Genomic DNA, 21807 nt, shown 5'->3' on the forward strand with positions numbered 1-21807 from the left:
ATTTACACCTCTTGCTATTCCCAAGTTTTCTCTAAGTATTTCCATGTCCATTCCAAAATAACAAGCAATTCCAGCTAATAACAAGTACACAGTTAGTAGACTTGTGATAAAAAGGACGGTAGTTTCCATAAATATATATATATATATATATATTTATATATATATATTTTACTCAAGCAATATTATGAGCATTTACATAGTTTTAGTCTTCATTGCCTGTTCTTGCAAACTGTTAAAAACACGTTTGAATATTTACAGCTAAACCATCTTCTGAGTCTGGGCCTTGAATACAGCTTGCACATGCATCTGGGCTTTATGGCAGCCAGAATTTATCCTTTTTTATTCTACTAGCAGATAACTGACTTGCCATTGCCATAAAAGGGACAGAGCTTCAAGCACAATATGAAAATTCCTGGAATGTTTGAGTCAACCTCACTTAGCTGATTTTTCCCTTAATATGTGCACTGTGAATACAAACCATTAATGTACTAATTTTTCTTCATACTTTTGTTCTAATTCTTTAGGGCCCCAAAAGTCCATGCCAGCATATTTTTTCAGCCTTATTTGGGTTTCATTACAATCTTAGAATTTGTTTCAATGCTTTTAGGCTATCAAATATTTCAACAGAAGTCTTCAGTAGACTAGAAGTTTTCTTCACTAGATAAACAAGACTAGTAAGACCAAAAGACCTAGAATACCCAGTCAGAACATAGCTATCCAGTGAAAATGGGCTAATTTGTTTTATCCCTTAGTTACAAGTGAAACATTGCCTGAAGAGAGATGTGACACGAAAAAAAAAAAAAAAAAGCCGTTCTTATCCTGGCATCTGTTTTCTAAATTAGGGACTCCAGAGATTATCTATCAAAATACTACTGCTAATAAAACAACACACACACAATTTTCCTCTAAGTTTGTGATTATTTGAATGAAAACTTACATACTTCACTGTGAATTTCCATGTGAATATTTGTAGAAATAATCTTCACAAAAAAAAAACACATCAACTACACTGATGAATTAGAACACATCCATCATCCATCCTCTAAACTAGAACTCAAAGGAAAGGCAACATCATCAAATACAAGAAGACATACACAAGAGCAGAGCACGTTGGCTAGAAGGACAGGTGTCCCTGCTGGTGAAATCACAGACCCTTCATGTGGTCAAAGAGATCATGAACTCCACAGCAGGTGAGAAGGAACAGGGCAGAGAAAAGGCGTGTTTTTTATAGGTGGTAGAGGAGATGAAATGTTAGCCACCACAGGTCATTTTCTTCTAGCAGGTGCAGGGGAATACCACTGGACTTCTGGCAGCTTTCAAAGAAGCTCAACATCCAGAACTAATTTGTGGTTTTCATCATATCTCAGTTCAGACATGAAGTACAGAGTCTATAAATCCAGGCTTTTTAGCACATTGCTTCTGTTACTACTTTAACAGCTACACAAAGTTCTCCACTGGGGTGACAAAATCTTACTTAAAAACCTATTTTTGCTTCCCAGTTGTAGAGACTGAAATTAATTTTGGTATTTTTATAACTTTTATCATTTATTCCACCAGCTCCTTCTCAGCTTGAAAACCTTCATCTCAAAATGTTGTATCTGTCACGGTTACTAGCAGATGAAAGCCACAAAAAAGATGAAAGAAAATGAATGATTACTTTGCAATTTGTTTACCCCACACACTTGACAGCACTTTGTGTTTTGTGTGCTGCATTGTTCTGCTAGTGATGCACACCCTTCCTTAGACCCTGTAAGGGGCTGTTTGCCAGCAACAGGAGCAGTGAAGGTAAAGGCAGCAGGAGTGTGCACAGACAGAAAAGGCAGAGGAAAGGAGGGGAACAGAGGATGTTTAGTAGATCTCTTGGATCCACCCAAAAACCCCAACCTACATAATATTCCATAAAACAAACGGAATAACTGTGTTAAAAACACAGCTACACTTTCTATGAATTAGATTGGCACAACGTCAGAAAATCTTATGCCATTTATTTCAGAAAATGTGTGTGGCTACAAGAAGGCATTTTAAAAAGAAGAAAATCCATCATCTTCACATTTTCTTCTGGCTTTTCTCTTTTCATCTTTGGCCATGCCTTTTCTGTCATATTACACCCTCCAGGAAAAAAAAAAAAAAAAAAGAGAGAGAGAGAGCTTTTTTTGTGGGTTGTGAGGCCAGGCTGACTCATCTCCAATCCCAGGGGATTCCCAGGCTCCCACAGCACCTGCTGCCTGCTGCAACACAGCAACACCTTGGACCAGCGATGCACTAATGTTACTGAAACTCTGCCGCACAGGTATACAGGCAGCACCACAATTATTGTCTGAACCGAGACTTTGTCAGTACAAAGCTTCATATCCTTAAAACTTGGCAAATCCAAGGTGAGGAGGAGTATTTCCTACAATCACCACACATTCAACTAAGCTATAAAGAGTTAATACAACCTTAAGGCTTCCTGTGTTTTTTGCCTGGGTTGGAAATACGATGGAGGTAAGCACAATGGGATGCAGGCTGCAAGAGGTTTCCAAAGAAACACCCAGGTGAGATACTTGATCAACTAAAGCAGTAAGAACCGAATCTAAAGCAGAATAGAGTATCCAGAAGTACAAGGAACTGGAAGCAAAGGTGCTCTTAAAAACACACTTTTTTTTCTTCTTTAGAATATTTACCCAGGTTCTGCCTTCCTCTAAGAGAATATGCCAAAGATAAATGGAGGTTAAACAGTCATCTTTTCAGCCTCAGAAATACTTACTTAATCCTAATTAGTTGTATACATGTATTTTTCTCAATACTAAGTAGAAACATTAAGCTGAAATAGACACATTTTTTTCTGATTAAATCTTTTGATTATTCTTTATCTGTTTATACATGTCAGAGAGTAACGGCAAACCATGTTTTTTTTTTTTTTTTTTTTTTTTTTTGTATTTTCTACTTATATTATTTATAAAGTACACATTTGCCTTTCTCTTTACTGCAAGCCACTGCAGATTAGAATGGCACAATGACAGTAACCGATATATGTCAACAATGTTTTAATTTGTTCTGTATTTTATGTCCACATTGTCCAAGATACTGCTATATAAAGACTCTTGGAGGGCTAATGCCACATACTTTTCTGATGTATTAAATTACCAAGAATAATCCCAGCCGGCCACAACCCTGAGAAGTCAAAATTTATCTTCCCACAAACATCGTTAAATTGTAGCAGTGCTTCATATATTCAACTGCTCCCTATCTACACTGGTTGCTATTTCAGTCAGGTTATAGCCCATGCCCAAATTTCTCCCTTTGGCCATATTTTGCAAGGTGTCAAACGCCTTTGTAATACCAACGGAAATTCTGGGAAGGGAGCACTATGTAACTTTTAAACACTGATGAAGTAAGTCAATTTATTCTCATGTTGAGGTTGTTGAATCGTGTTTAGTCTAGTTCTATAAAAAGAACAATATTCACAAGCCTATCCCTAGAGATGGTTTCTGACGTTTTTAAACAATTGTCTTAGCTGCCTAAAGCAGCTATCCTACATTTCTCTACGTGATCATGGCAACTGACAGCATATACAACCAGCATAACCTCAGACCCCATACAACACAACTATATATCCCAGGACTACAAACGCTAAGCAGATGAGCTGCGATGAAATACTGCAGTAGTTCTGAAGACACTGAACACACCCGAGCGCCCAGAAGTGAGAACTGTGCTACTTGGGATGACGGTTCAGAAATGCACTTGCGTCTGCTGATGCTGTACAGCTGGCTGCGGGAAGGGGCTGACGAAGATGAGTCAGGATTGCTCGGGGAAGGAGGCTGGCTGAGATCTCCGTCACTGGTGTGCTCAGCTGGTGGTGCTCGAACACAGCCGGCAGCAACCCCTTATGTGCTCCTGAAGCAACCTGCCTCTCCAGACCCTCTACCACACTCTCCCTTCCCAAAACCACTGCTCACAATCAGGCGCTAGCTCAGCTCTGAGGCCACAATCCCTCTCCTACATGCAAGTAGCCAACCTCAAATACCTGAGGGATGCAGAACTGGGTTACTCTTGCTCTGACATAGGGTTGGAGGAGCAGCCACCACTACGCCCTTCTCATGCAACAGTGGTGTCCCTGGGGGAGCTGGGCAACCCATCTCAATTCCCCTTCTGCCCAGACGGATTCATCCACCTCTCCCACCTCCTGGGCAAGTACAGTTCCTGTAACAACAAGGCTACAGACCACACTAGCATCACATGGGAGAAGATGACATCTGAATCTCCCAGCTGGAAGGCCACATGCATGTCCATGCTCTCATCTCTCTCTGTAGTGCACCATCTACCACCCCCAGTCCCACACCCCTTCCTATCAGGCCACCTAGCTCCTACAGGAGCAAGGGAGAGAGCTGTCCTTCACACCTTCTTGTGTCCCACCATAGCCTGGCAGGGGGAATCGACCCTCATCTCCCATTTCTCAGGGATGCCTTCTAGCCTGGGAGGTGCTTAACTCTGCGGAAGACATTTGGGTCTCTCCTTCTGGCCACATCTTCTGAATTACAGTAACCACATCTCCATCCTGAACTCAAACTTGCCAAGGTTTGTTAGACGTGCTCTTAGTGTCAACAAGACAAGTCCTTGAGGTCATTTAGGGACAAGGATCTCAAATGGCCTCGAGGGAGAGGTGAGCTGAGTCTCTCAACACCAAAGACAGTCACAGTGATAGGCATGAAAGGCTGCAGAAGGCAGGTGGCCAACATAGCCTGATTTCACTAGTAAAAGCACACCCTGAACTGCTGTCAGTCATCCAGGCCTCTTTAGTCATTTCTTTTCTCTGCCCTTGGCTTACCTGCCTTTATCTCAATAAACTGTGTTTAACATAATCAGAACAGAAAAATCATTCAAACTAGTTGGGAGCAGGGGTTTTTTATTTGGTTGGTTGGTTGTGTTTTTATGATTTCAAAACAGGAGGGTGATGAGAGGAAGGTGTGAGGGTGACAGGGCAGAGCAGCCTCATCCCAGCCTCTGCCAGGACACACACACCAGGCAGGGCTCACCTGGGGACAGGGACCTCCTGGCCTCCCACCAGCACCCAGCCTGCTCGTGTCAAGGCTGATCTGCCCCACTACTTAAATGCAGCCAGGAGATCTTGCTCCATTTCGGAAAACACACAGAAGGCATCTGCAGTGGTGTGGAGAGGGTATCAAAACACGAAACCAGGATTTCCATGGCATTGTCATCCCTCAACCAAGCAGTACTAATGCTAGGAAGCAGACTTTCTCCAAAGGAAGCGGCAGCTTGAAGAGTGTCAGAAATGAGAGCCCCTGCAGAGATCCATCAAAACAAGTTTCTCCTGTAACTGCCTCACGGGAGCTCTCTCTCAGTCTGACCTGAAAACACAATAAACTGCTGCCCTGTCTTCTGCTCTGCTCCCTTTACAATTTGAAAATGAATCTCCTGAGTAAAACATGGAACAGTACAAAAGCCCGAATCAGCTATAATTAGTATTTCAATGACAATGGGTGAACATGAAATGCTTTGAGCTTCCAGTGTCACATGTGGGTGTACTTCGTAGTGCCATTTCACACCCTGGCAAGGTCCCCATGGGAGCTGCAAAGGAGTGGTCCCCTGTTGTGCACTAAGGCACGGGATCCTGACAGCAGCTGGCTCAAGGCTGGCGTTGCTGCATCAAATGCCGACATGAGAGGAGTCCTTCCAAATCTCCTTGTATGTATTTAATCATGAGTAAGTCAGTGATAAAAAGAGTTTTTTTACTGTTGGCCCTGTTACTCTGCAGAATCCCTGAGAGCAACACAGCACAAGCTGCTTCTGCTACATTTGCCCTTGCAGACATGACCTCGAGTTTCAGCTAGTCACTCCTGCACAACCACAAGGAGAACTATGAAGAAACATGTCTACTACATGGGACGGGTTGCACAGAGGGGCTGTGGAGTCCCCATCCTTGGAGGTGCTCAGAACCCCACAGGACACAGCCCTGAGCAGCCTGCTATAGGTGAGCCTGCTCTGGGCGGGGTTTGGATGAGTCGTTCTGCAAGGTGCCCCAGCCTCAGAGATTCTGTGATGAAGGCCACAGAACGACTAAGAGCATGACAAGACGGTGGCTGCACAAACATAACGATTTTTTCATCTAGATTATACAAGTTATTTCAGGGCAGGAAAGAACCAGCTGATTCCTTCAGCCTGTCACCCCCAGCGCTGCATGCAACCTCTCCTACCACACGGCCCTCTTTTAACACAACCGTTGCTCAAACATAAACAGAACAACCGAGCAGCAGGGACACATTTGGCCCAGGACAATGTGAGCATGGGGCCAGCCCCGCCAACCCTCAGAAAGCAGGAGAATGAGGCTCATGTATGTGACAGCCCCGCTCGGCCACCATTACCCGGGTGCACCAAGCCAGCTCTGGGCTCTCCGGAGAGAAGCAGGCCCCAGAGCCTTTGGGGATCTGCTGAGGGCAATGCTGGCAGAACGGCACGCAGCGAAAGGCCAGCCATGCATGGCTGAAAGTTCATCCATGGCAATAAAGCCTCAAGGAGCTCGGCTTCCGTGGCATGCTTGTGTTTCCTGGTGGCACCGAGCAATCAGGAGCAATCTGTAGCCAGCATAGCACAGAAAGGGTGGTTAATAGTGTGACAGCTCCGTAACGTAATTAACAGCTCCAGATTGCATTTAGGAGCCTTGATGTGAATACAGCAACTTATCCTGCACACACAGGACAACTTTAGAACAATTCAGGGTTGCTATGGAAGACTTGAAATTGTATAAGTAGTATTAAAGCTCAAATTTTCTTTTAATGTGCAGGTCTTTGTCACATAGCTGTCTGTCTGTCACTGACGGCTGGGGTTTACCCAATGACTTCACTTAAACTGTGCAAGGTGGGAACATATTTCACAGAGAGACATTTATACCTCTAGGAACACCAAATTCAGAATTCAAACATGAATGATTTACCTCAAAAGATTTTAATTAATTAAATTTAATTATATCCTGAAAGGAAGACAGTTTAATGCCAAATGATGGGTGAATCATCCCAAAGGTGCATCACCAAGTGATTTACTGCCATCACTGCGAGCCTGATACTATCAGCCTAGGAGCAACAGATCAGACGTCAGAAGTTCAGTGCATTTCTGACTTCAGCTGATCCAAGGCATAGATACCATCCCCATGGTCACACAGAAAAAAGCAGTTCAATATAGAACTTGCTTTCTGCAGAAAACAAGTTTACAATGAGCCTCTCTGCTACTTCCTTCACTGCTTAAAATGCCAGATCTTACATTTACGGCAGGGAATGTGACAAACAACCCATCTGCCCGTGGCTACTGGTTTTCTGCACCCCTGGATTTCACTGCTATGGGGTCGAACTCCCCAAAAGCAAGAAACCAAAGACCATGAGAAGATGACTCAGTTCACGTTATCATGTCAACTCCCTTTGCTTAGGGGAGAGACGGTCCGAGGCACTGCAAAATACTTCAGGAGCGCTAGGAAACGGAGTCCTTTAACTTAAGGGCAGCGGGTAGCTAATATCACAGGGATAAAATTAGCTCCCTTAGCAAAACTTTCAGACTACTTGCATACTTTCGATTTTACATGTCTGCAGCTGAATCTCGCTCTGTCAGGAAAGGTGCCAGAACTGAACTTTAATCATTAACATCAGAATCATTCCTGGTCTCCGGCCGACTGCCCATCGCGGGGGTCAAAGGCAGCGAGCACGACTCCTTGAATCCAAGCAGCCAGACGCATTTTTTGTCGCTGTTTTTCCCTACAAAAGCTCACCTTTCCGTTTTGTTTTGTTTTGTTTATCACTCTCCGGGCGCCCGCGCTGCTTTAGGTCCCGGCTGCGCTCTCCATCCTCCCTCCCAACCCCGAGCCGTTCCCCGAGGAGCCGGGGGGCAGCGAGACCACGGCGGGGCCGTGCCCGGAGCTCGGACCCAAACCCAGACCCGGACCCGGACCCCGCGGCCATCCCGCGGCGCCCCGCGCTCGGTCCCGCTCCGCACCCGCGCAGGGCAGCGGCGGGGCAGCCGGGCATCCCCCCGGTCCCCCCACCTGGCCGCCGCGCCTGCCCACCCGCGGAGACCCCCCGCGCGATTCCGGGGGATCCCCGGTCCCTCGGGTCCCGTCCCCACAGCAAAGGGGGTCCGAGAGGGGCGCGGGGGCAGCCCCCTCGTACTCACCGCGGCGGCGACGGTGTCGAGCTCTGCGCTGAGCAGCAGCCCGAAGCCCAGCCACAGCCACATGCTGCCGCGCACCGTGCCGGCGGCTGGGCGTGGGGGCTCCGCGGGGCCGGCCCCACAGCCGTGCTTCTCCCCTCCGTGGCGGCCGCGGCTGCCTTCAGGGCGAGGGACTCGCCTCGCCGTAACCGATGGGCGGCGGCAGCCCCCTCTCCTCCCCCGGGCGGAGACCCTGGGAGCGCGCAACCTCGCCCGCTCCCCGCGGTTCCTCCTCCTCCTCCTCCTCCTCCTCCTTCTCCTCCTCCTCTGCCGGCCATGGGTGGGTGGGTGCGGGCGGCGGGGGGGTAGAGGCGTCGCTTCCTCATCCCATACCGTCGCGGCCGCCCGGGAGGTCGCGGAGAGGAGCGGAGCGGGGCAGGGGCCGGGCCGGGCCGGGCGGCTGCGAGCCCCCCCAGCAGCGCCTCGCCGAGCTCCGGAGGGTGCCAGGAGCGGGCTCGGCTCAGCTCGGCTCGCAGGGGACGGCCCGGCGACGAGAGGAAGCCGTGAGCGGAGCCCCCGGGCTGGGAATGAGCGAAGATGGACATCGCGCAGCTTCCCAGCGCGAGTGCTTTGGTTCGTCCGTAAGTAAATCCGCCCGGGGGGCTGCGGGGAACAACTTTTCCGAAGTCGCCTTGTCACCTTGAGCCGCGGAAGTCTATCACGTGCTTGTGTTTGTGCTCGCTTGCAACAACACTGAGCTTGTTCCCTTCTCCGTGCAGGGATCTGGGGATCGCGCTGGTCCTGCTGGAGGTGGTGCTGTCAGCCGCCAGAGTAGATGCTGGAAGGCCACCAAAACGCCATGCGAGGGTAAGGTGCACCTCAATTACCTTTTTTAAGAGCTATTCTACTGATATTTTAATCCCACTCTCTGCAGTTTTTACCCCTTATTTTTTATTACTTTACCCTCCTCGTAGATACCTGGTGTGGTTATGTCTTTACAGGGAGATGGCATAATGTCTTAAAAAGCAGGAAATATCAGGGCTTTTGCAGGAGGTATTGTGGCACGCAATTGTGGCTGCAGTTTGCCCTTCGGTCTGCATGGCTGGTTGTGCCAGGTGGGGTACTGGGGGAGTTTCTCCACATTGTGGCCAAGCACAAGCTGGCAGACAAGCCCCATAGCCCCACAGGAAGGGCAGTGAGTGAGGCCCCCAAGTGTCATGTATTATTTTTCTTTGCCATGATCTTTTGGTGGCGTCATCCTTCTGCTGAGTTGCGCGAAAGGAATGATGCTACCATGTGCTATTGAAACCAGAACAGGCTGATGACAATTAAAGCATTTTAGGTCCAGTAATGACATCATTGGGATCAGCTGACCTAAAACGGTGTCATTCGTGGTTTGCCTCTTCTTTTTCTGAAGGTGTGCTGCAGAGCGTGTAGTGTGATACCTGAGCTTTAGCCACAGCGTGGGATGATTTATTCTCCTTCGTGTTCTTGCTTGTAGACCGCAGGCTACAGAGTTAATGCAGAGGGATACCAAGGAGATATCTGAGCTACCTCCTCAAGTTAGTGCATGCAGTCTAGTCACGGTTCCTTGAATCTCCTTGAAAGTGATGTTTTCCCCAGAATTTCATGGAAGATTAAGTTGGCCTCCATGGATGTCTGGTTTCCCTGATGGGCAGTTCTATAGTGGCAGCTGCTTAGGAGATGAAACACTCCTGTGCATGTGAGTGAGGCAGTATGATCATCTTTCCATGAAGAATCAGAGCCACATTGCTACCAAAGTATTTATCCCATTTTCCCCCCAAGTGCCACTCTCTTCCCTCAGCCAGCACAGATCTTTCTATAGTCACGTGGCGAGCTAAACTGGAAAATTATTGGTTTAAACTAACCAGCCCCCAAAAAGAGAAGAGTGTGGAGAGCTAACTTTAGCCTTGCTCAGATCCCCACGTGCATTCATGGAAACTTGGGCTGTCACAGCCCTGGGAGACAGCAGCTGGGGGTGAGAGGCGGGCAGCTCGCTCCTCGCAGCAACAGCCCCCATCTGAATGTGTCTGCAAAGTGGCAAAGTAGACATGTGGGAAGAAGCAGCACCTGAGTACTTGCAGGTGGGCACTGGCAGTCATCATCAAAAATCGCTATGAATTATTATAGACAGATCTTAAAAATCATTGTTCTGCCTGTAATAAGACAAGCATAGCAGCTGAATTCAACAGCCAAGTGTGTGAACAGGTTCCAGTTGGTGGAGATAAGCGTTGCTGAATGAGTAAAATTATACATGGGAGGACACTGGAATGAGATGAAGGAGAAAGCCAGAAAGGAGGAAGAGAAAAAGAAGGGAACCCAGAACATCTGACTGGACACCATGTCTGGCAGACTGTTGTAGCTGCTACGGAGTGGATGTTTCTGAGCAAAGAAAGAAGTGAGAGGAAGAAAAAGAAAGAGGATGTTTAGAATATCAGAGGATCAGGGCAGAAGTAATGGTATCTTTGGCCAGAGGAGAGGACTCCAGCTTTGGGCTCAGAGAGCTAGGGAAGAGAAGTTCCTGGATGAAAATACTAAAGGAGACAGCCAAATGGAGTGGATCAGGCCCCAGTTATCTTTAGCAGTCTTTGGCATATGCTGGCTGGTGATGTTAAAGGCCTCAAATAAATTTGGAACCATTCTAAATTGTAGATATAAATGTTCATCTGGCTTAAATAAAATTAAGTTGTGTTAAATACCCGAAGTTTAGCCAAGTTCACAAATTTCTCACTGTTTCTCTCACTGCAAGTGTATTGCATCCAAAATACTTTTTTTTTTTTCTTTTCAGAGAGAATATACCTTCTACTGATGATGATTTTTTCCTGTCTTTCCCAAAGCGCACTTCTTTCTAAATAGCTTTTAAAAACATTTAATGACTTCATTGGTGCCCTCTTAGTATATTTTTTTAACTGCTCCTAATGAAAATCACTTTTTTAAAAAAGCTAAATGCTGGTGGGAGCAGTGGAATCATAGAAAAGAAGGGAATGAATGTCAGACTAAAGAAAGAAAGTCAAGAGAAAGTTAGAATAACATTTGGAAAAATAACTATGCATAACTGATCACAACTGATAGGTATTTAAAAAGAACAACATATATAGATGCATAGAAAAATGTATGGAGAAAAAATATAGAGTCAAAGTAGTGTACGGAATATGATCTTTTTTACTTCTGTGATATTGTAAAGGGATATATTCAGGGGGATGGCATCAAAGAGGGCAACAAGCCCTAAAAAGAGAGGATAAAGCCAACAGTGGTATGTACTTCTTTCTGCTGACTTTGTAGTAAAATGAGGTTGCTAACACAAGTTGATGCTCTAAGTTATGTGTCAGTGCACTACAGCTATCATATATCCAAGTTTTCCCAGATGTGTACCGTTTGTTTCCATCTGGAAACCTTTATCTGGTGGAAATAGGAGGACTTTTTTTGTTGACCCAGGATTTCCAGGCCAATAGAGGTTAGGGTGGATCAATCACTCAGCCCACCCTGCTGGCCATGTCCACTGGAAATGCATGCACCAAGATCACAGTGTGCAAAATATGATATTCCATGTGTACTTGCACAGGTGACATAGGAATGAGTAGTCAACTTGACTTATCAAATTCTTCTGCTACACTCTTTAGTGCATGCAGAGTACATCACTTCCTGCAAATATCGGACACCTTACCTGTGCACTACTTCAGAAACAGCTCTGTCTAGGAAATCTCCCTAAGAGAAATGTGGCAATCCCATTTTAGAACAATTTCATTTCACTGTTGCAATGGGGTAATTTGGGACAATTCCACTAGCTTGCAGTCATGGCTTTTTCATGTCTGTTTAGCTGAGTATACAATTTGGTTCATCTTTCAGTAACAGTGGTGTTTTATAAGAAAAATTGGACAGAATAATGTTATGTGGAAAAAAAAAGAAAAACATCATTTAGGGGAGCCTCCCAGTATATCTGATCACTTTATTCACTATTTCTTTGGACCCTGAAAGAATTATTGGGTAGTTTGGAGAGGACTCTTTCTGTGTTCAGCCACAAAGATGTGAAGAAGCAGCAACTCCATTAAAGAACTGTGAGGAGTCTTGAGTGAAATAGGTGGTTAGCAGGCAGCTGCAGTAGGCACAACCCCTCACTTCCACTGACACCGTCATGCCTTGATCTGGCAGTGGTGTCCCCATCATGATGAGTGTTACAGTGTGCATCATGCTCTAGATGGCTGCCCAAATGGGATTATTTTTTTCTTTACCAGAGCAAAGATTTCATCTGACAGCATCTTTACAATGTCAGACAAACACACTCTCTGCAAGTATTACATATATGGAAATAGTCTTGTTCTATAGCTATGAATTCCTTTCTTCTGGTCCTTTCTTTCTCATATGCTGTCTGCTCCACTCATCAGTAAGAGGATTTCCTTAAATGTTACACTCCCTTATTATTCCTCAAATACTTAGTGAAATTCTTTTTAGCTGTCATGCCTATGATACCAATGCTCAGCCTAATTTCTTATGAATTAATCATTCTTCCTAGGTAGATTTCTGCCATGTCTATATGTATTAAATCAGACCAATCTTTGTATACAGACGTATCTTGTAACACTGGTTAAAGTTACTCATGCAAGAACTGGATACGCCAGAAGCAATATACTTTGTCTCACTGCATTAACAATGGAAAGAGGTTCTTGTACATGCCCTTGTTCTGTAATCTCTCAGTGGAAAGCCATGTGTAGACTCTTGACTCACTTTTTCTTGTGAGTAGATAGGAGCACGCTCAAGGGATGGTAGCAATAATATATTCAGTGTAATTCTGTCTTTTACATTTATTAAATGACATAATATATACTCATGTTTTGCTGTATTTGGTAGAAGAGACAGAGTTTTGGCAGCTTCCCATATTTCTCAGAGGTTAAAATGTTGACACCGAGAGACAAGAATCCTGTCATGGTACATTAGCATGTAATGAAAGGATGTACTTATTTTGTCACCTTTATCTGAAAGCAGCTGCAGTGGTTACAAAAATTAAACATTGATTTTCCATGAACTTATAAAGTAGTATACCTGGCTTTTGTTGTGTAGTAATTGCACCACAGGAAGTCTTTATGCATTATGGCTTTACAGCTATATTTTTTTAATGTTGTAGAAAAAAAAAATAAAAATCTGTAAGCAGAATAGACTTACCCCAAATAAAAAACTGTTGTGGCTTATTCAGTTATGTCTATAAACTGACACTTGTTATAAACATCTTGATTGAGTAGTTTAGAACACAGGTTGTTTGAGTGGATCTTTTTCTTTTTTCATGAGTGAGTTTCTTGCCTGAAACTACAGTATTTTTTTATCAGTTCTTTCCTTTTGTTTTTCTAAGGCAAAGAGTAGAACATTCTTCATACTGCAGTATACTTATCCAAGATCTGGAAGGATTCAGAGGTGATCTTGCAGTTGACTGTTATGACGCTTTTGCTTGCCAAAGGCTGCAGCTTATCTTCCATGTTCTCCCTTAGGAAACTAATGTTTTACACTATTTGGAATACCTTGTTTGCTCCCAGGGACCAAAAAGTTCAGTAAGATTTGCAGTATTTACAGGTATTTATTAACAGTTATTTTCTTACAAATTGCAGCAACTGACTAAGTTCACAGTAAAATAATGTGCAGTTTCTACTGTTCCACCATTATGTCATTATGGTTGTGTAGCCCAAGAAGGAGGGGTAGTAGGGACTTTCTGTACTCAGAGACAGTGCAGGGTGCTGCTGCTTTGGGCAGGGGAGCTGGGGATAGGAAATGTCAACTAGGGTGGAGAGGCAGAGAAGGCTTCACAGGTTGGTACATCCCCACAGCAGTTAGCAAGGCTGGGGATGGTTACTGGGGTTGGACACCGAGTCTTCCTTTCACCATTATAATCCATGTCTTTATGTCCAAGGCAAGGATCTCCATTAAAGTCTTCAGTCAGACATCAGACATCTGTTTTAATGCATAACTAAATACTAAAAAAAAAAAAAAAAGCTTTCATCTGATCATTGAGAATAGTCCTTGTAGCACAGGAAAATATATTTGTCTATTAACAGCTTTCTTTCTTTGCAAACTGCCACTCCATCTCATAAAATAATCTTTGCTCTGTAATGCAAGAGGCACTGCAAATACTTTGCTGGTGGAAGACGTATGCCGTTACTATGTCCATCATAGAGAATCTGTCTTTAAAATTCTTCCAGGTAGTTTATATTCCAGAATATGTTTTTTTCATCCCACTTTTGTGAATAGCAAAGTTTGTTTCCTCCCAACAATATATTGCATTTTGCAATGTGTTGTGGATTCTATTATTGGCATGTGTTTTTTAAAATAATCCTATACGTGCAAGATCAGAAAAATTTTTAGATCATATCTGTTCCCAGTGATGTACACTTGCTTGGGATATTTCAGATGTCCTATTTATTCCTAAGTAATCCCAACCTTTATTTTGAAGTAGCTTTTTGAACTCAGCAAGTGAAGATCATTCAGATAAATAGGGCTTGGCTTGTTTTTTGGCAGGTCTTAGCTGCAGATCATGCCCAAACCTCCCTTCACCATTGACTGATGAAGCCATGTAACATTTTTTTTATTCCAGCTATGCTTTTCCTTTTTATTTCATAAGGCTCTTTAAGGTTCTCTGCTGGTCAAAATTACCTTCTGACAATGTAACCAGACTGAGTAAAAAGAAATATTTGAGGCGGAGTGAAGAATTTTGGATATGACACAGACGTTCTACTTGTCATACTTTGCCAAAAGCTTTTTGTTGTTGTTGTTGATCTTTTTATTTCTGTTTGTTTCTTTAGAAAACAAGTATCACTGTTTCAGATTGCAGCTCTGTCCCAACTCTGAGCTTATGAGTGCTACATGCAGTGCCAAGCTTGTAGAGCCCACTATCAGCCACTGGTGCTGGTGCAACAGGCAGAGAACCATGCGGGTGTCTTTCTGCCCATTCTCATCCTTGGGATGCTGCAGCCCCTGGTTTAGCAGGACATTGGCCATCTCTCTGCATGTCTGAATTGTGGAAACACAGGGTCAAGAAAACATCTGCTCTTCATCATGGGTGTGCAGAGCTCCAGACTGGGGGGTGAGAAAAAAAGTTTGTACAGATCAGTGATTTGCTGCCTATACCATGCTCAGGTCCTGCCTGCGCTTGCAAAACCGCAGCCTGGCAGCCGTGGGGAGCAGAATCACTTCTTAAGGTGGATGGGAGAAGCTGGGAGAGCTCAGCAGGCTTCCCTGCCACACTGGCAAGCACAGCATTGGCTTTCTGTGAGGTTCAGTCCTGCTCTGCCTGCACAACCCCCGTTTGCACACTGCAAACAGATGCAGGAAGGCATGTCACGTTTGGGCTGCAGCCCCACTGACCCCAGGGCAATTGGTGTTCAGCGACCTGGTCACAGTCTCACGGTGCCCCAGCCAAGCCCCAGGGAGCCCCTCCGGAAGGAGAGTGGAGCTGCCCACCGGGGCTGCCGGCGTGTCCTGGGCTGAGCCTTAGCACAGGGAGTGGGCAGAAAGGAATGCCGCTCCCGCGCAGGGCTGGGAATAGCCGCTGGGGCCGCGGAGCATGGGAAGCCAGCATATCTCCCCAAGCTGGGAGCCAGAGAAACAGCTTGCTGGAAAACGGCCCAGGCGTCTCTGCGTGACACTTGGAAAATCTTCAGTTGCACTCGCTGGAAGAAGGAAGCAAGGGGGGAAATTTAAGCATTTCCCCCATGGTGTGGAACTGAAGCTAAATTTTCCCCAGGTGATTTGCAGGTGCATTGTCAGAGAAGATATAGAGTTGCCTAAATCTTCTCTCTGCTGTATGTGCTTATGTGGTAGCCAGCACATCTGGTATCTCTTAACTCAGTAAAGCCCACAGACTGCTTCCTCTCTGGCTGTGTCCTTTACTGCAAACCGCAGAGTCCCAGGTGTATTCTCTGCCCTTGTGGCCAGCTGGCACAGTCTGTCCATGTCCATAATAGTCATTAGTCTTAGTAATTAGCCTCCTTCATTTGCAAAACAGAATCACAGAATTACAGAATCACAGAATCATTAGGGTTGGAAAAGACCTTCAAGATCATCTGGTCCAACCATCACCCTACTACCAATGCCACCCACTGAACCATGATGGCCCCTTACAGAGCTGCAGGGCATGGGAATACTTAACGTATTAACACAGACATAGCACGTGTGCCTCAGACTGTGACACCTCAGTGCAGATTAATTGGCTGGAAATCAGGGTCCCTCTCTCATTTCTCACATAAGTCAGTGAGTTGGGCAATTTTATCTGTGTAGGACTGCATGAAAACTAAGTTGCTTTATGAGCAGCTGAGAAATTGTGAGAAAATGCAGGCAGCAGTTAACATTCTGAATACTTGTGGCTTGCTTCACAACTGTATTTCTATGTCACCTGCTTGAATAAGTAAAGTAAATCCTGTCCTGATAGCTTGTTTGAAGCTTTATGTGATGTTTCATGGTGTTGTGACATCATATTTGTTGGTATCTGCATCATGCAAGTAAAATAATGGACAAAAATAAGCACGTAAAAACATGCAAATGGTGACAGGTCAGAAACAAAAATGCAAAAGCAAGTTAAAAAAGCATTCACTAGTCCTCTTCATTGTACACAACTGTTAGGAAAGATCATCCTCCCCACGTGAGGAAGTCCCCAAGTGACTCAAGTACGTAGCACTTGGCTACAGGCTCATTTTCTGGCTTATGCTGCACTCCCCAACTGCTCTTTCATCTGTTCTTGGAAAGTATGAGAACCTCAGCACATCTTCATCTGTCTCCCTCTCTCTAGAGATTTTGTATTTATGTACAGTGGTCAGATGAGGGGAATGTGAAAAATGTGCTTTTACCTTCTGATTTTAGATTAAAGTTGAGACTGGGTGAGTAGTGGAAGGCGGGGGTTTTAATTGTCCTCATTTGTTGTAAACTGAGGCTTATTGGTTATCAGTCACACAGTGTCAGTTTCCAGTCTAGATTTGCTTCTTACTTTTCTAGTCCTCATCTATGGCAACAGTTTTGGATTGTTTGGCAGGTCACAGCCTTTGTGCCCTATCTATGAAACTATTAATATTACCTTATCTTAAAAAAAAAAAAAAAAAAAAAAAAATCCCTATAAGATAATCTGCTTACCTTTTACCAAAGTCTAAGGAGAGGACTTCCTGGGACTTCAACCTTTTAATGACCCAGGGACTGAAGTAATCAGTACCCCTTTACTTTGAGTAAATAGGCTTAAATGGGCTCAAAGGCGTAGAACATGTTAACAGTTTTATGCAGTTTCATAACAGTTTCAGTCATCAGACTATCTATACCTGAATCCCTCTCCAAGGAATGGTTATCCAAATGAACTCATATGGGCCATGGACTAGGGAACAATCTGGAAAAATTTAGGTTTCTCTTGAATATTGATTACCTTTGAGGAATTTATGCCATCAAATCAAGATCCAAACATCTTACACCATCCATACAACACATACTTTGACCAATACTGATCTTCTGATTATTTTCCTGTGTAGGAGGGAATAAATTCTTTGCCTTCAAAGGGATAAGGTTGGAGCCATTCTTGATAAGGTGTGTTCAATAGTCTGAGATGTCAGCAAACCTCAAGCAAATATTACTTCTGCTTTCACAACTCTAATCGCTTGCTTGAGGTTTGTATTGTCCCTTAGGGACACAATATTACATAGTGTCGCCATTGAGTAGATGGGTGATTAGTAAGGTAGCTTGAGGCTGGATCATAAATCACTTTGAAGATTGAGACGGTAGTCTTGAGTTTGTCAGAGCAAGGAATCCATGCAAGCCCTACAGCAACATGTGAACATGGTCCTGTGTTGCTTAGTAGGTATGCAGGGCTTCATGCTTTCAACCACCTAGTCTATTGTTTTACCCAAAGAAAGATATAGGACAGTTACTGTGACCAGATCAGAAACATCTTACTGGCATTTTGGGAACGTTTTGTATATAGAATCCAGTTTCCATGAAATAGTCTGGACTGGTCATCTGTTTCACTGGAAGTACACCACCCCCAATTAGGAATAGTGTAATTTTTTACTAACTCTTCAAGGTATGTCATTTTCCATGAATGTGATTTCACTCTTATTAGTGTATCATTCACCATCTTCCTTAGAGCCACTAATATTTGTAAGGAAGGAGAGAGGAACTGAGGTAGAGCCATCATTTGTTATGAATGAGAGGTAGACTGAGTGGCCTCTGCTATTTACTCTTAGCCTTGAGGCTACCAATCTGGGGCTACCAATTAGTTTTTTTAATAAATATTGCATTAAGACAAGTACACATTTAACTTCATCAAATAGAAAAATTCATAATGGGAAAATAAAGTTCGTCATTCTCAGGAGATAAAGGGATATGGAAGTGCACGTGCCGTGTATTTTCACAATTTACATTTTAGACTGCAGCAAGGTTATGGCACCTCTTAGTGATAATGGGTAACCCCATGGTAATCTATTCATCTGTACAGAAGTATCATCTTCCCCAAACCATTTATCCATAAAAAAATGTGGGGTTTTTTTGTTTGTTTGTTTCATTTTGTTTTGTTTTGTTTTCCTATCATATCAGGAGAGATTTTCCTAAGATTGTTCATCTTATCTCAAGATCCCCCTCTGCATACAGCTTTTCTCTAAACATGAACTTACCCTTCTCTTTGAGGAAACTGCTGTTCCTCAGTAGTTGAAAAGCCAGGCCTGGGATCGTTGTTCTGTCTTTTTGTGGTCCACTCTGATTGCCCTGAAGTTTTTTCAGCCAGAGAGTTCAATCCCAGAATTTCTGCTGTATCTTCCTACTTCCAAGATTGCAGACTGTCAAAAGGGAGTACTTTTTTCCTATGAAAGGGAATGAGAGAGTACTGAATTAAAATCAGGTACAAGCTTGTTTCTTGCTTTCTGTTTTTTGATATGAAAGACCAACTCATTTTTGCCATAGTTTGAAGAAATTTACTTTTTTTCTGACACTTCAGAACTAAGTGTAATTTTTAGATAGTTTGGTTAACCTTTTCAAAGGGTCTGGTCAGGAACATCAGCTGTCCCTTGTGTCTCAGATGAGCAATGTACACAAAGACTGTGCTCCAGAGCACAAGCAGGAAAGACTTCTGACCTTTTGATCTGATGATCTGTTCCCAAAATCTCCGCACATCCAAAAGCAGCAAGACAAATACCAGAGAACTTGGAGACCTGAGCAAAAGGGACACTCCAGCATTTTACAAGTAGAAGCAGAGAGCAGGTGCCTGAGGGGTCCTGCTGCAGGACCAAGTCTGCGGGAGACCTGGAAATGTGGACCACTGTAGGTCCACGTGTCTCTCGTCCTTCAGGCATGAGTTTCAAACTGTCCATCGGCCCCCGCGGCAGCAGAGCCACACAGAAGACTGTCTTAAAACATAACCCCAACATGAGAGACATGGTCGATAACCAGTGAGTGAGTGTGAGCAAGTCAGGGCTCGCTGCCTGTCCATCCTGGTGGTGTTGGTCTTGCTGCAGTCACAGTGCAGGTGGGCCCCGGCCTACGTGATGCAGAAGGTGTGCATAGCAAGGGGGAGAGGGAACTTGTTCTCCCTGTTAGCCCATAAGCAGGGTGTTAAACACTTCTCCTCCTTAACATCCACAGAATACTTCCATGACGCAGTTGCATTACATTATCTGTAATACCTCTTAACTTGGAAAAGTAACAAGGAAGGAAATGTTATATCCTTCCATACCCTTCCTATGTATCCTTCCGTGCAGGCGCTGGAACGGCTGCAGGAGCTGGAACTGGAACATCAGCAAGCAATGAAATGACTGCAGGAGCAGGAGCTGAAGTGGCTGCAGGGTCCATCATAGGGGTTGGAGTGGCAGTTGGGCTTGTCACAGGACTTGGAGTGTCTGCAGGGTGTGTCACTAGATTGATAGTAGCATCAAATAATAATAACAACAACAACAACAATAATTAATAATAATAATAATAACAACAATAACAATAATATCAATAATGATGATACTGATGATAGAACACAGGAAGTTCTGCACCAACATGCGAAAGAACTTCTTCACGGTGAGGGTGACGGAGCATTGGAACAGGCTGCCCAGGGAGGTTGTGGAGTCTCCTTCTCTGGAGATATTCAAGGCCCGTCTGGATACATACCTGGGCAGCCTGCTCTGAGGAACCTGCTTTGGCAGGGGGGTTGGACCCGATGATCTTTCGAGGTCCCTTCCAACCCCTTCAATTCTGTGATTATGTGATTCTGTGATAATAGTACTACTGATAATAATGTGTATGAAACAAGTACGAAAACAAGTACGCAATGCAATTGCTCACCACCTGCTGACCGATGCCCAGCCTAACCCTGAGCAGCCAGCTCCCCACCCCAGCTAGCCACCCCTATATATTGTTTAGCATGATGTCAGATGGTATGGAATACCCCTTTGGCCAGTTTGGATCAGCTGTCCTGGGTCTGTCCCCTCCCAGCTCCACAAGAAAAGTTTTGAGAGTAGATTTTCTCATAGTTCCCAGGTATTATTTTATTGTAGAAAGCTGTAAGTGAATATAAGAAATTTGCAAAATACAACAAACCAGAAAAAATGAACCTAGTTTTTAAACAGCAGACCATTAAGGAAAAATAACCCTTCCTCTTCCTATACACCTTTTGTAAAACCCCTGGTCCAGGTTATCCTGTTACTTATGCTGTGTAATTTCCTAAGGATTGTAATCAGGTTTTGCAGATGTAACTGAAAGGCAATTGTGTTTCTGTATGTATGTTGGTATGCAGGGAGCATCAGAAGCATTCTTGCCTTCAGGATAATTACAAAATTGCTTCCTTTTTGTCATCCACCCATGATGCCATCTAATTTTATGTTCCTTGGCTGCTAGCTGTTAGCCTCATTAACCTTACTTGATAGAGCGTTCCAACAGTTATGATTCTCTTGTGAAAAATTCTTCCTGATGGCTGGAATTTGTTTTTCTTTAATTTCTACCTTTGCCCTCTTGTCCTATTATGTGTACTAAGCTGAAAATAGTAACTCAAGATTGGTGTGTCTACTCTTTACAGTGTAATGAATTCCGGTTAATTCTCTTGTATTTTTCTTTGGTCATAAGATAGTTGTGGTGGGTTAGAATGATTTAACCAACAATCCTATCAATTTCAGCTTAGGTTCATTGTGTGTTTACATTTAATAAAAAATGCCTGTAACTAACACTAGTATGAGGTTTTAGCTGAGATTTCTTTCTACTTGGGGAAATCCAGAAATTCAGATATGTTCATTCATCAGTTCACCTGTTTCCACAAATGTAACATTATCACCATGATGATGTTAATTTCATCATTGTCTTACTTGGATCTGCAGTGGGGCACTGTTACTGTGGTCAGTATAACTTGACATTTTTAAGGTTAGAGTTTCATCAGTGTAATTTTACTTTATACTGTTGCATAATCCTACATCTTATTGCAGTTCAGGTAGCCGTGCTGATTGTGGTCAAATTCACAATGGTGGGAAGTATGAGTTTAATCCCTGTTCACAAAACAGTCTTTTTCCCCTTTTTGGGGTAATACAGTAACTTCTGTGTAGATGCAGAGCACTGGTAGAAGCAGATCTTTCAGTCCAGCACTGTGCAGCAGTACAAGGACCCCTGCAAAGGCAGGCTGTAGCTCACACAGAAATCTTTTCATATTTTTGTTACATTTTCTTTACAATTTTGACATGA

General features: G+C 44.0%; 2 protein-coding genes across 3 annotated transcripts in view; one reads left to right on the plus strand and one right to left on the minus strand.

The window, feature by feature from the left end:
- Positions 1–8369, minus strand: part of COL4A1 (collagen type IV alpha 1 chain) — a 128089-nt gene extending 119720 nt beyond the window's left edge. For both annotated transcript variants that reach the window (XM_032192592.1, XM_032192582.1), the window contains exon 1: positions 8155–8369. In XM_032192592.1, the coding sequence (XP_032048483.1) occupies positions 8155–8217 (63 nt within the window). In that variant the 5' untranslated portion in view covers positions 8218–8369. The remainder of the gene's footprint in view (positions 1–8154) is intronic.
- Positions 8370–8510: 141 nt separating this feature from the next.
- Positions 8511–21807, plus strand: part of COL4A2 (collagen type IV alpha 2 chain) — a 134980-nt gene continuing 121683 nt past the window's right edge. The window contains exons 1-2 of the mRNA XM_032185311.1: positions 8511–8771; positions 8910–8997. Coding sequence (XP_032041202.1) covers positions 8728–8771; positions 8910–8997 — 132 coding nt within the window. The 5' untranslated portion in view covers positions 8511–8727. The remainder of the gene's footprint in view (positions 8772–8909; positions 8998–21807) is intronic.

The sequence above is a fragment of the Aythya fuligula genome, chromosome 1, assembly GCF_009819795.1.
Source record: "Aythya fuligula isolate bAytFul2 chromosome 1, bAytFul2.pri, whole genome shotgun sequence".
Taxonomy (NCBI): domain Eukaryota; kingdom Metazoa; phylum Chordata; class Aves; order Anseriformes; family Anatidae; genus Aythya; species Aythya fuligula.